The 15334-nt window shown below is 38.6% G+C and overlaps 1 protein-coding gene across 1 annotated transcript in view; it reads right to left on the bottom strand.

Annotated features, from left to right (window-relative positions):
- LOC140246754 (uncharacterized) overlaps positions 1-15334 on the bottom strand; it is a 239921-nt gene that overhangs the window by 171842 nt on the left and 52745 nt on the right. The window contains exons 3-4 of the mRNA XM_072326092.1: positions 14153-14491; positions 13291-13413 (exon numbers count right to left, since the gene is read on the bottom strand). Coding sequence (XP_072182193.1) covers positions 13291-13413; positions 14153-14491 — 462 coding nt within the window. The remainder of the gene's footprint in view (positions 1-13290; positions 13414-14152; positions 14492-15334) is intronic.

The raw sequence follows: 15334 nt of genomic DNA, 5'->3' as shown, positions 1-15334 counted from the left end.
CAGTTGTAAGCACTGCCGCCGATTGTCTGCTGTGCGATGCTTGTGACGGGTGTTTATGATTCGTGATCTGCGGTGTGGAAAGTGAGGGTGTGATGGTAATGTGCAAGATCACAATCTTGTGAAAACGAGCCTACATTCAACCCCCTAAGGCCAAAATTCGCTACACTATTCACTACATAACCTTGTGCAACATTGACCAACTCTACCCAAAGCCCGGTGTGAAGCCCCATTTAGTAAACAAGCTCGACGTCAAATGAAATAGTCCCAAGAGCTTTACGGTCCATAAGCCTTACATTTACTCGAGTTGAGAAAAAGAAAAGGCCCAAGAGCTCTACACAATAAGACCAAACAAATCCCACGAGCACGACGAGTCCAGCTAAAATCCTTATTTGCACTCCATCTATGGGAAAAGAATAGGGGGAATACAATAAGTGTTTTTTTTTTTTTTTTAATTCGTGAATAAAATACACCTGAAGCATTTCTTTTCATATCACTGTGCGATACTTTAACTCTTTATGTGTCATGTTCGCACGTCCCAGTCTACCCAGGGGGCAAGACAGGTTTACCAGACATGGGCTGTTGTAAAAGGTTGTTTGGTATCAATGTGTTCAGAAGACCCTCCTGAACAACTTCTAGGTGGACTACCTTGACAATATGCTGCTGGAAAAAAATGGCGGCCATTTTTTCAAAATGGCCGCCATGTTTAACTAATATTTATATTTTTTACAAATAACTTTTGAGTCTTACCTTTAACCACCATGTGCAAGGTATCATATTAAAGAGAATTAAATTTGCTACAGGATGATACCTCACTTGATTGGTTTGGTAATATTTTACATAAAAATTTCCGGCCAAAATATAATTTTTATTACAATTTTTGCCAAGAATTTGAATTCTGCAAAATTGCAAATTGTCATATTTCAAAAATCATCTGTCCTAGAGAATTCAAACTTTCTTGAAAACAGTCCATACATATGGGCAATATTCTGTTAAAATTACAGGTTCATTGCATATCTCATTAAAAAATTATAATGCTCTGAAGTTAGCACTTTCATATCAGCCACAAGGGCATTTTCTGCCTTTATACAGGCAGGCCTTGCTTCGCCACATGATTTATTTGCATTGGCTTTCAAGGTTATACCTTTAGACTATGGATGACAGGCATTGCACAACACTGTGAAGTTCCAAGTGCCATAAATACCAAATCATAGATCTGTAAATATGCATCCTGAGTTGTCCTCACCCATACTTTAGGTAGTTCTTTTACATGTGTTGCACCAGAGTATAGACATACACTATTAGAAATTATAATGTCTGTATCATTCACATGGGTAACAACTCTTTTAACTCTGTCATTCGGGGCACTGTACAAAGTGTGCAGTATTACCCTTGTATCAGCATCCTTTTGTGTTGATTCCAGAGCAGGGACATTCATAACAGACTCTTTTGCGATTAACATGCTTCTCGCTTCTTCTGTGAAGCCACCACCTAGGTAGATATGAGGCGGGCTAACAGCAGAGTGAAGACCATTTCTCACAGAGGAAGTTTAGGAGTTTAGCCTCATTTGCTGCCACTACAAAGAATTCTTGTGGGTCAGGGACCATGTAATGATCATTGATTTCCTATGTTTCAGCAGGTTTTGACCTGTGTTCTTGCTCAGCAGACTTAAAGGTGGTAATGGCCCACTGCATTTGTCACAGCAGAAGTGTATGAATTCGGTACCAGCAGGTACATCATTCAGCAGCAGGAATTTGTATCGTTCTGCCTGCAATGGTTCTGAAAATGTCATCTTTGTGAAAAGACCAACGTCAAATGGCATACATGGCATCAAAGACTACTGCTGTCTTTCTGTCGAGTTGGGGCACTGCTGGTCACTTCAGTGTCCTTTATCAGAACTTTGACACGGCTTGACTTGGTGCCTGTTCTCGTGCTGCTTCATCCTTGAAGAGAGATAGTGGGTATTCACTGCATTCGTGATTCCCAATGAAGTCAACAAAGTCTTAATTCTCAGCCAGTGACAATAATGCAGAATCATATGTATTAAAGCAAATGGTCACTTATTTCGTTACTCTGACCTGATGCTGCTGTTTTATCCACAGACTTCTTTGGAGTCTTGTTATATGTGTTGAATGTGCTCAGCTTAATAATACTTGTTTTCTTCTAATCACTAGTCAGTGATTGAGAAAATGCCTCTAGACCAATTTGTTTCACTCTAACCAGATTGTCCTTTACGTTGGAATCGGTGCATTGTCCAGTTGTTACGCTTTATTATACAGGGAAGTTGTAATTGCACTGAACAGATTTGTCTCAACTGCTGCCATTACCTTGATCGCCAGGTCTTCATCCATTAAACTCGATTTACACTTGATTCGTGGTGGGGTCTGTAAGAATGAAGATGTATAGCATAGATTTCAGCTCTTCAGAGATAGCAATTAATAATTGGTTTTGTGTAAACCCACTCATCTGTGCTGCATGGCTTAGTGTAATGCCATTCAGACACTTCCTTCCTTGGCATGTGCACTAGTAGGGTTGTTCCAGAAGCATATGAGATACACTATTGTGACTGCCATCCATTCTTTTCCTTTCAAATGATGCACCTACCAGTAATGCTTTATTAACATCTGAGGCTGTTACAGATAGTTTCTTCCTCTCAGTCAGATATATTGTGATAGAGAGGCAAAGACCATGTTCATATTTGTAGTGCCTTGCTACTGTGTGGTAAGGTAGCATTTGTGATGATTCACAGAGATGTCCTACCCAGTCAGTCTCTCGCTGGTAGCAGATAGGGCTTAAACCTGTGAAGAATGTCTAACATCTCCGAGAAGGTGGTCCAGATGATTGCAGTTGGTTGTTCAATCACGGATTCTTGGAAAGAACATCTGTTCCTGCAGGGCTTATACATGTATAACTGTTCTTTGGATTTCTAAATCATGTCTAACTTCTTGGAGGTTGCAATGTTTTTGTCAAACAGCATCTTCAGGATAGATTCTCCCTGTGGCTGGTTTCCCTATCAGGCATCCATGCTTCGAATGCTTCCCAGTACAAACGCCACATAGCTTCGCTCAGGATTCTCAGGGCATGTATGGTCTGGTAATAGTCAGCTTTTTCGCCAAACATCTTCTTGCCGGTCTCCTCCTGGCATAGACCAGCAGCAACGAGAAGATCTTCTACATCTGCTTCCCTGATTATCGTGCAAACTGCTTTCATGTAGTTGTGAGCTAGATGAAAGCAGCCCAGCAGCAAGAACTATCCACGATGCTTGATTTGATTTGATTTGATTTGATTTGATTTGATTTATTCTCTGTATGCCATTTTTTTCAAATACATCAACTTTCTGCAATTTCATTAACAAAGTACAAAATACCGGTAGTATACTTTATACAATTTTCATCATTTTCATAAATTATGCAATACATCTGTAGTATAATTACATGAGTAACGTGTTAATAATTTGCATACAGATTGTGATGGCGACTGCAAGTTCATATATAGCCTGATATCCTGTGATTATTAAGTGTTGATGGCCGATTGTGATACCTGACAAGTCGCATAATTTTCTCCTTTAGAACAGCCGGATCCATTCGGAAAGATGGGGTCAAAGGTAGATAGCCAATAGTACTTGATGTTCTTTGTGGATAGAGATCAGCGCAGAAGGCAGAAAAGCCAGGAAGTTCTGCTTCTCCATTCGTCTGTACCAGTTCATAATCGCAAAGATGTGATCATTCCTCCGAGGCGCCACACAAGCAAAACTCTATCGACCTGCATATCTGAAGATGTCATCAAACTCTCGAGTTTCTCTATATGTTGAAGTGACCTAGATGTCTTTACCTGAGATATGGCATTTGTAAAAGGGTTGGTCTTCATCATCAAAGAGCGTCTTTCTTTTGTGTGAATGTGGATTGGACAGTTTAGTATACCTTCCCGGACATTCTCTGAGTGTTTGTCCTGGTTTTCAGTGACAATGGCAGTAGTGGCATTGAAACTCCCACCCTCTAATGTCTTTTTCTTCCAGTCAAGATTGTCCTGGTGCTCGTCACGAGACCGACACTCACGAGTCATACAACCTAGAGTTATACAGCCCACAGAGCCATACAGCCTACAAGTTATACAACCCACAAGTCAGACAGTCCATGAATTCGACACTAGCAAACAAGGCCCACGAGAGTGACCCATTAAACTTTGTGTTGTGTCTGTTGAACTCGTGAGCTGTTTTTACCTAGTGTTACTCTCATGAGCTTTATTTGCCTAGTGTAAGACTCGTGGGCTGTATGACTCATGAATGTCGGTCTTGTTGGATAACCCTGATTGTCCAATCCAAATACATCTACATGGGGAAATGTGCAGTTTGTTCATGGTCTCTGAAATGTAGGCCTACACACCATCAGTTTGAACCTGCTGCATGGCTTGTACACTGTCCATGTCATATACATGTACATCATCTTATGAGATAACAACTACTTTTACTTTATAGGATACCATCTTGGCTGTATGGATTAGGGTCAAAGGTCAAAAATGTTTTATCCTGTATCTTGGTAAATACGTGCCTTATTACTCCCATATTCTTGTACGAGCAAAGGCCATGGTTGCAAGACTCATTTCACAAAACAAAAACTTTTTTTATTAGATGCCATCCTGGCAGTGCAAAAAATGGTCAAAGGTCAATTAATACTTCATTCTTTGTCTTCGTCAGTATATGATACGTATCACCCCATATCTTACACACATATAGACCATGATACATGGATGGTCAGCTGAAATAACAACAATTTGCTAGGACATCATATGGGCAGTCCAAATTTGGGTCAAATGTCACAGATATTATATCTCTTATCTTGGTAAATATGATCGCCTTCATATTTTACACACATTATCACATACATGTATACAGACCCATAACAATTTTATTAGATAACTAGTTATTGCTCAGAAGCCATCTTGGCTGTGCAAATATGGGTCAAGGATCAGAAATACATCACTAAGATATCTTTGAGAATACATTATCCCCATATATTGCACACATATGGACCACGATACATAGATCATTTTGTGAAATAACGACCCTTTGCTCAGATAACATCTGAACTGGGCAAATTAGGTTCCGATTTCAGCTGAACATTATGTATATTGTACATGCCTGATCACCCTCATATTGTGCACACTTACATAGACCATGTTGCACTGATGGTTTCATGAAATACCGACTTCTTGACATAATACTATCTTAGCCATGTGAATTACAGTCAGAGCTCAAAATATTCATTTCTTAATGGAGCGGATCACTGCAGGCACATTTTATTCAATATCCAAAGGCCAACAAAAGTTGTACATACACTGTATGCATATGCAACAGAAAACCTAGAAAATTGACATTTTATCTTATATAAAGTGTCCACTTTGGAACATTATAACTTTTCATTTTGGGAAGCAATGAAATTGTAATATTCACACATTGTTAACCATATATAAAGACAGTTTTCTACAAACTTTGAGATCTGTAGTTGCTATAATTTTTGGAATATGAACAAAATAGTAATTTTGCAAAATTTACATAATGTGGAAAAATTAGTAAAAAATTGATTTTGACCAAGAAATTTTTATGCAAACTGCCTTTAAACCACTCAAATGTGGTATATTCTTGTAGATAATTTAATTCTCTTTAATTTGATACCACACACATGTTGATTAAAGGTAATTTTCAAAAGTTATTTACCAAAAATATCAGTATTACTTACACATGGCGGCCATTTTGAAAAAAAATGGCCGCCATTTTTAACCAGCAGCATAATTTTCAGGTAGTCCACCTAGAAGTTGTCAAGAATGATCCCCCGAACATTTTGACACCCAACAACCTTTTACAACAGCCCATGTCTGATTTCCCCCCAAAATGGGGTTTTGCCCCCTAGGTAGTCAGTCGACGGCGTGCCAACTTCGCATATTCCGCTCAAACGCACTAATCCGCTTAAACCGATCGATAAATCGCCTAATCCCGCGGTACAATGACAGCTTTTCTCGCGCTTTTGTTCCTTTTACAAACAACTTGCATTCTATGAGGTGATTGACTATCAAGCGTTGTTCCCAACTTACTCTGCGTGTAAATTTTAAGTTTCTCTCACGGTTTCATGTGCAAAAGTCAAGCTTTTACAGTAATGTAGCAACTGGTCGTTGAACAAATAAATAGAAATGGACTTGTCATATAACTTATATCAAAACAATGCTTGGTATTCTTCTTCAACTTTGCTCACTATTATATCCAGATTAACAGAAATTTATAGAAGTTATATAGATTGGAAAAGCAGAATTCTTTCTCAAAGCATGACTACATTCGTGTCTCAGAATAACATGGCACACAGGGGGTTTCAACCATGGCAAATAAAGAGTTAACCCTATAAATCCCAAGGGGGGGGGAACACATTGTGCCCCTCCGCCTACCAGATTTTCATTTGCTACTCTTTAGCCCTTTAACTGATTTCAACCAAATTCGGTTACTTTTCCGAAAATCTTATTGCGAACATTTTGATGTACAATTTTGTTATATTTGATGTTGCTGGTTGCCATGGCAACCATAAACTGATAACCATGTCAGTCAGATTTTGCATTTTTTTTTTCTGTTACCACTTTATTTAATAGCATTACAGTGTATACAAATGGATGTTTCTTGGCTGAAATTTGTTGAAGGAGCAAAATTTGTGCTTAAGTAATTATGGTCGGTCCTTGAAAGTTTTTTCTTATTACTTCCTTTGTTTTTATGTAACAAAGGCGTGAAACAATAGATATGACAGAGATAATTAAAAACAAAAATATTTTCTAAAGATTGCCCTGCTATTTCGTGTTATTTTGATTCCTTCACCCAAGTTGTGCCTCTAATATTAGTTTATCATATTATTGATTTGCAATTTCAAAATTCCACTATTTTGCAACTATGAAATGTCATAACTACATGTACCCATCCCGAACATTTCATCTCAGGCTTCATAATGTACTTCTTTATGTTGATATGAATAGCGCCCCCATGTGGTGACCTTTAGAAATTTCAACCACAACAAATAATAAGATTCCACTTGCTTATCATTTGTGACGAACATGAAAATGATTGGTCTAGAATAAGACATATATAATGGGGATAAAGAAATTATAAAGAAAAATCATGTTTTTAGCATACACTCCTATAAATTTATTTATATTTCGGTAAATAGCGCCCTCCATTTGTGACCTTGAGAAAATTCAAATGTACGGTAATGTAGAGTATGAGTTACTCTACCCATGTGCCAAATATGACGATGGTACATCAAATAATTAAAAAAAAAAAGTTATATAGGGGAGCACAATGTGCCCCCCTCCCCTTGGGCCTGCGGGTGGTCAAAATAGCTTGGGCTTAATAGGGTTAACATAAATAAACTACAAGGAAGTATAAATGCCCATATTTTCATTTAAACAATAAAAAGACTTCTCTTGTTTTAAATAAGATTTACGTTATTCAGATTACCCATCATCAATCCTTCCTCCTCATGAGGTTGTCTATCAATCGGCGTTGTGTAGGTATTCCAGCGACATCCTGTTAAACATAAAGACATTGACAATAACGAAATTAGTCGACTCTTCAGAATCTATTATCAACCAAAAATCCATATATTTTTGTTGGTTTTGTAATGCAGGGTCACAAATGGAAAAATACGGGATCTACGGCGAATAATCCATGAAACAGAAATCAATATTTGTTCTATCAATTTACTGAATCAAATAAACAAACAAGTCCTCTGCAGTGTTCCACAAGGATCGATTCCATTATTGTTATATATATATATATACATATATATATATGCAATTCTCCGTTGGCCCAAGGTCAGTAATGGTCGCCACGGTAGCGGCTGGTGAGATGACGTTGGTTCAACGTCGGGCCAATGTCTTTATAGTCGCCACTTGCGGTCGGTGGATATAGTTGGGTATTCTACGTTGGGCCAATGATAACGATGGTCGGTACGGTTGCAATTTGTAAACTAACGTTGGCGCAGCGTTGGGCCACCGTTTCGCCTTGTCGATGATGCAAGATAGATGTTGATTGGTAATCCTACGTTGGGTCAACGTTGGCAATGGTTGGCACGGTCGCAGTCGGTAAGTTAACGTTGGTACAAGGTTAAGCCATTGATTTACTTTCGTTCCCGAGGAAAAGTGGATATTATTTGGCAAACCTTCGTTGGGCCAACGTTGGCAATCTTTGTTTTCGCACAGCCGGTAAGATAACGGCACAAAGTTGGACCACTCGTCTCACTTTTGTCATTGATGCAAAATGGATATTGGTTGGCTATCCTACGTTGGACCAACATTGGCGATTTGTGGGCATTGTCGCAGTCAGTATGCTTACGTTGGAACAACATTGGCCCATTGCCTTACTTTTCTTACCAATCTAAGGTAGATATTGGTTTGCCAGCCTACATTGCGCCAACGTAGGCGATAATCGCCACGCTCGCAATCGGTAAGCTACATTTGGACCATTGGCACAACATTGGGTAACCATCTCACTTTTATAACCGATGAAGGGTGGATCTTGATCGGCTACCAACATCGGGCTAATATTGGCAATGATTGGCACGGCTGCAGTGAAAGCTACAGTTGGCAGGCACAGCCTTGGGTTAGGCCATTATTTGCCCAAGAGGCAAAGCCTGACGGTTGACTAACTTTGGAACAATGACAGACCATTGTTATATCAACTTTTTTTTCAAACTTGATTGATCCGTTGGGCCAATATCGGCCCAACAGTGAAAGTCTGACGTTGTACTGACATTGGTACAATGTCAAACCTACATCATACCAACCATATTTTCACTTAGAATGCTGTGGTTGTCTAATGTTAATCCAACTTGCAAGTGTGTATGTTGGCACAACAGTGAAATTCTGACGGTGGACCGACATTGGATCAATGACAGACCGACATTATACCAACCGTTTTACCACTTTGAATGCTGCGTTGGCAAATCTTTGGTAAAACGTCATGCGTCGTGTATGTTGGCACAACGTCAGAATATGACATTGGCTCAACGTCATTTTGGTCGTCGTGCCACCACTGGTCCACCAGTAAATCTGACATTGATCTGATGTTGGCACAATGTCAAATACATCATATCTACGAAATTTCCATTTTGAACCCTGCGATTGTCCAATGTTATTCCAACTTGAATGTTTGTATGTTGGCACAATGTTAGAAATATGACGTCGTTCCGATGTCATTCTGTCAATCGGACAAATGTTGGCCCAACAGTGAAAGCCTGACGTTGGTCCAATGCTAGTACAATGTCAGACCAACATTGCATTAACTATATACTTTTCCAGTTTGAATGCTACGTTCGTCCAACGTTGGTCCAACGTCATGCGTGTATGTTGGCACAATGTCAAAAACTTGAGGTTGGCCCAACGCCATTTTGTCCGTCGGGCCAACATTTTTCAAACAGTGAAAGCCTAATGTTCGACCAACGTTGGTAAAATGTCAGACCCTCATTTTATCAACAATTTTCCACTTTGAATCTTGCGTTTGTCCAACATTAGTCCAACGTCATGCGTGTATGGTGTCACGTCAGAAACATGAGGTTGGCCAGCGCTTTGGCAAAGAGTTGCGTGAGTGTTAGCCAATGTTGGGGAGATTATAGCATATATGTAATTCACAACCAGGTACTTGTCCAAAATGTTGATGAATTGCAGCATACATTTGAGTTAGCTAGAAATGGTCTACTGGAGTGGGGTTGGTGTACTCTTGGAATGATACTCTGTATAAGTTCACTATAGTTTGGGCTAAAGTTGGGATAAACGTCATTTCCATCATTATCCATCATAAGAGAGAGTCTGTAAATTGAAAACTAATGAAGATAGACCAAGGACATTACATGAAAATGTATTGATGCCAAGATTAAACTTTTTTTTTTTAGATTCAACAGTTTTATTCTTACTTCCACCAAAGAAAAAAAAATATTCATAGCCGTACATGTTGTCAATTTGACTTTCATTCATTGAATCATGGTTCACCGAACAGAGTATAAAAAAGGCACCAATATTATTTAGAAAAAAAAAAATGCACATTTTGTCATAAAAACAAATAATCAAAACAGTGGAAAAGAGAAAACTGCTAAGCTTTTTAAGTGTTTACTGCTTATATTATTGCGACATGTTCATGATATAAAGAGCTTTTTCAATGCACTGTATTGGGATTTTTTCCCAAGTCATAATCATGTGAAAAAGCTTTTGGGACAACGTTGGCTTAACGTTGGAATAACGACGTAAAAAGATCATGAATATTAATGAGACAATTTGTGACCCGCTACAACAAAATGATCCTAAAGTCGGGCGAGGTCGATTATTTGAAAATTGCATGACACAAATCCCTAATCTTTCTGCTTTAAATTGATACATAACACATCATGTAAAAATAATCGGCTGCGGAGTTACTGATGTTTAAAAGAGAGCATGTCAATACGTCCGGGAAATCACTGTTTCGAGAAAAGCGCCCTAAAAGTTTTCCTTGCGACGCAATCACAATCAAAGAACACGCAAGTCAGTTTTCACCCCCGAACAATAGAAGGTAAGCCCTAGCAACCCCCGAAATGCTCATTCAAACACAGCGTCGGCGGTCTCCTCACCGACCAATCAGTGACCAGGATGGCAGGAGAATCGGCTGGGCATAGCGCACCCCGCCAGCACGCACCAGTCGACTGGGCAGTGTGCGAGCTTCACGCTTCGGTTAGCGGCAAGCAGCAAACTGACCGATGAGATCACTCTGGTCGTTGTTAGGGGCGGAGCCTATGTGTGGCGCTCATTCCAAATGTTCGAACCAGTTTCTGCTTCGTTGAAGCGCCAAAAAAACATGGCCCAGAAAAACGCTACTTTTCGGTCTTTCCTTTCATCATTTTGCTTCAAAATTTCGACAGATGATAGAAGACATGTCAGACTCTAATGATATGTCAAATTCAGAAAATCATAAGTTTTGACCAATTTTGATGCTCTGACTTCAAACTCGATTTTCACGGCTTCGACCGTGCCCGACTCTAGGACCATTTTGTTGTAGCGGGTCACATTTGCATTTCAAATCCGGCGAAAATATATAAAAAAAAAACTTTAAATTTAAAAGTATTGATGCTGGGATTAAACTGTAAACTGTGTTAGAAATTGCCATCAAATTATTGCTGATTTATGCACAATTTCCAAAAAAAAAAAATTGACAAAAATGTCTCGAAAAATTATCATCACGCAGGGGTTCATAAAGAAAACCAAATACTTTTCTCTCAGCTAGGAAATAGGAATAGATATAGGTATAGGAATAGGTATACGATGCAGAAGCTTAGGAATAGGGTAGATTGTAGGAATTATAGGAATAGACTCTAATTCAGGCGGCTTTTGCCCAGAAACAAGACTACGATGGGCTAACATCAAAAACATGACGTTGGCCTGAAAAGCTCTTTTGGTCATCGCACCAACGTTGGCTCAACAATAAAAGGATGACGTTGAACCAACCTTGGCTCATCGTCGGCACAATGTCATAACACTGTGGAAAAGTGGTTGGTACAACGTTGGTCTAACATTGAGATAACGTTATTGTGGGGTGGTTGATACAACATTGGTCTAAGGTTGGTCTAACACCATGACACACTTGTAAAATGGCAGGTATATCGTGGGGATAATGTTTTAGTATGGTATGAACTTGGTTGGAACAATATCGGTGTAACGGTGGGATAACGTCATTACAAGGTGGAATAGTGGTCGATGCAGCCGCTGGGCTAGCGTCATAACAAAGTGGAAAAGTCGTTGGTTTTTACGTTGGGATAACGTCATTATAAAGTCGAAAAGGGAATGATTTTACTGTGTGATAATGCCATATTACAGTGGAAAAATGGTTAGTGTAACGTTTAGCTTTACGTTATAACAGGGTGGTAAAGTGCTTGATATAACTTTGGTATTACGTCAAGATTTCACTGTTGGGCCAATGTTAGCCAGACGGCCAAAATGACGTTGGATCAACGTCATGTTTCTGACGTTGTGCCAACATACATACGAGTAGTTGGGCCAACGTTCGGCCAGTGCATCATGCAAAGTGGAAGAATGGTTGGTATAAAGTTGGTCTGACATTGTACCAACGTCGGCCAAACATAAGGCTTTACCGTTTGACCAACGTTGGCCCGATGGCCAACATGAAGTCGGAGCGACGTCACGTTTCTGTTGTTGGCCCGACGTACATGCATGCCGTTGGACCAACGTTGGGCCTGGTGTAGCACATTGCTCTCTATTTCCCAAATTGTTTTGTTTTGTTTTGGTTTGGTTTTTTCTTAGTTCGCAGATGACACGAGCAATTTCTTTTCCAAAAAAAAAAAAAAAGGGTACTGTTTACAATCTACAAAGAACAACAACAACATTCGAGATATCACATTTGAAACACATGTGTAGGTCAGTTCTATCACAAACCATCCTACCATATAAGAACTTTGGAATAACACTTGAAATAATCATAAGGATAATATCACTATTTTCATCAATAAACCATAACTGTAGACGGTTAAGTCTTGAATTTTTTTTACTGTAAGTATTGTTCACATTATGTTTATCTAACAGAAGGAATAACAGTGCCGATTTGATTCAATTGACATTGATTCAATTTTTGCATTTGTAGCTAATATCCTTACCATTCATTTTAGAATTATTCTGAAGCTTTAACATTGTTCTTTTTTTTCATTTTCAAATAGTTAATTACGCATTTAAAGATATACCATGAAACATAATTGAAAGTATGATACAATTTATTGTATATTGGTAATTATATTACTTGTTTATAGTTTCATAACTGGTGAATACTGCTGATGTTGTCATGTTGATTTTGTTTTCAAGATATACAAGAGTAGAGATAAACTTTGTGAAACTGAAACATAGGTAACTCCCCTTACCATTTTTTGTAACATATCAACGAAAAAAAAAGTCTAGCACGGAGGTTTTTAGACTAATCAGATATAATATCAATTTTGAAAATGACCATGATATATTCATTCTTTCCTATATCAGGCCACGAGAAAGACCAACGTAATGATAGAATTATTCGTTCCCATATGGACGTTCTCTAATGTTTTCCTTATCTTATGATGGGTTATCTGTTTCGATTATTATTTACAAATGATTATTTTAATGGAACCAATAATTATATTAGTAATCGTTATGAAATTTATTTCTTTTTTTATTGGTCTTTCCTGAATGCGGATCAAGAGTAACGTTATTCACTTCTAATGGTTGGCATTGATTGTTACCAAATAAATCAAGTTTTCATACCTTTCCGTATGTCCTCCAAATAGTGCCTTAAGAGAAGTATTACGAGAAGGCTGACAGGGATGACCACGGCAAGAGGCAGGCCAATAGCTAGCCCAGTGAGGAGACCCGAATTATTACGTTTCTCTGAAATTTGAGGGAGATTGAAACACCTTATTTACATCTTGTCATCTTATCAATGCACTTCGAAATCCTTATACATGTAGTTAGACACATCGATGATTTCTATATTTTTTTTTTTGACCAGAGATGTTTTCGATTTCAACCATAGCAACAGTAGTGCAAGTTCCCTCCATATTCCCCCATTTTGAATAATAGCGAGGGCCATATCAACTCAAAGTCAAGTCATGCTGATCAACTATGTAAATCGCTTGTATCTAATATTTATAGGTGCAGCTGCACATGTACTTTATTTGTTGTAATGTCATTGGTAACATTAAGAAACAAGGCTTCACGATATATCATGTTATTGTACAGATCAATTATGCTACTATGCAATTAGTTTTGCATTATTTGATTGTGGATGCATGTACATGAAATGAAATGAAATGAAATGAAATGATATGAAACAATACAATTGATTAGAAAGTTATTTTAGCATAGAAAATACTTCGGGAATTTTGAAGCAAGAATGTGTTTTTGTTTTTGTTTTTCTTCTTTCAGGGGGGGGGGGGAGGTTCCTAGATAAATCAGATTCACCCACGTTTGTTTGTAAATATTAGTTACAGAGATAAACATTGAATTTTTGGTTTACCGTTTAGTTGTAAATTAATAATTGATTATTCGGGTTTTTTTATGATTACTCATGAATACCAAACGTTAATTTCATCTTCGGAAACATGAAACTGGTGACTTTTCACAATACCTGATGAGGATAGAACAGTGATTTTCTCAACAGACGTTCCATTCAGTGAGTAACCCGTAGCCGTGCACGTAAAGGTTTGCTCTGTCCAATTGGCCGAAACAGTAATTGTCTCGCGCCTCTCGTACGTGTCGTCAGGTAGTGTTGTCTGTCGTGAAACCGTAGAATTCAGTCTCTTACCCGACTCGTCGGTCCATAGCATGGAAATGTTGGGGTTGAATCCACTAACAGTACACGTGAGGTTGAGGTAAGGAGTGTTGGTTGGAGTTTGGTATGTACATTTGCCTTGATTGGACGGGCTCTTCTCGACGCATTCCTCGATTCCATGTTTTGATGCCATCGCTACAAAAAAAAAAATAATGAATTATAATGAAACGATGCATACTTAGTAAAGAAACTTAACTCGTTCCTTCCGCAATTCTCTGAGTGCCTTCAATGCCCCCAAACGAGATTCTTTTTGGCCGTCGACAGAGGAATAAACAGTTTGATAATCCACCTGTGTGAAGGCAGTCAAGCGGTACATTGTATGCCCCTTTCCGCGGTCAAATACATATGCCAGTGAACAATGGAAATATCGATCCGGTGCGAGGTATGAATAGAGCGTGCGCTGATGACCTCACAGAATGTTTTGTACTACACAAAACCAGGTACCTGAATGAAGTTACTGGGGTCAGCGAACCCAGATATTTAACTGATCTCAGCCTTGATCGCTATGTACATGTTCGTACGAGTTTACAGCAGAACAAGCGAAAAAACTAAATCAGGAAAATGGTACATAATACTGTAAAATACACATTTTTCAAACAGAAGAACAAATGCTGATAGAATAAAACTCTGATCTTTTAATAAACCCACTTTTTTGGCATTTTTAACATAAAGAAACATGAATTTAGTCGACGAAAGCAGGCACTTTTGTCTTTATTTTGGGAATCTGGCATACCAGGTTCCCGTACGCCTATACCAGTAGCTCCCACGGGAACCTGGTATACCAGGTTCCCCTTAAGGAACGGGTTAACTCAAAGTGAATTCATGCTGATCAACTGTGTAAATCGCGTGTAATGCTTATAGGTGCAGCTATACATGTACTATACTTTTTTTGTAATATTATTGTTCTCATATGTTTCAGTGCTTCATGACATATCATGTTATTGTACAGATCAATTATGCTACTATACAATCGATTCT

The sequence above is a fragment of the Diadema setosum genome, chromosome 3, assembly GCF_964275005.1.
Source record: "Diadema setosum chromosome 3, eeDiaSeto1, whole genome shotgun sequence".
In the NCBI taxonomy this organism is placed as follows: domain Eukaryota; kingdom Metazoa; phylum Echinodermata; class Echinoidea; order Diadematoida; family Diadematidae; genus Diadema; species Diadema setosum.
Note: the sequence above shows the minus strand (reverse complement) of the source record. Positions and strands in the feature narration are given on the sequence as shown.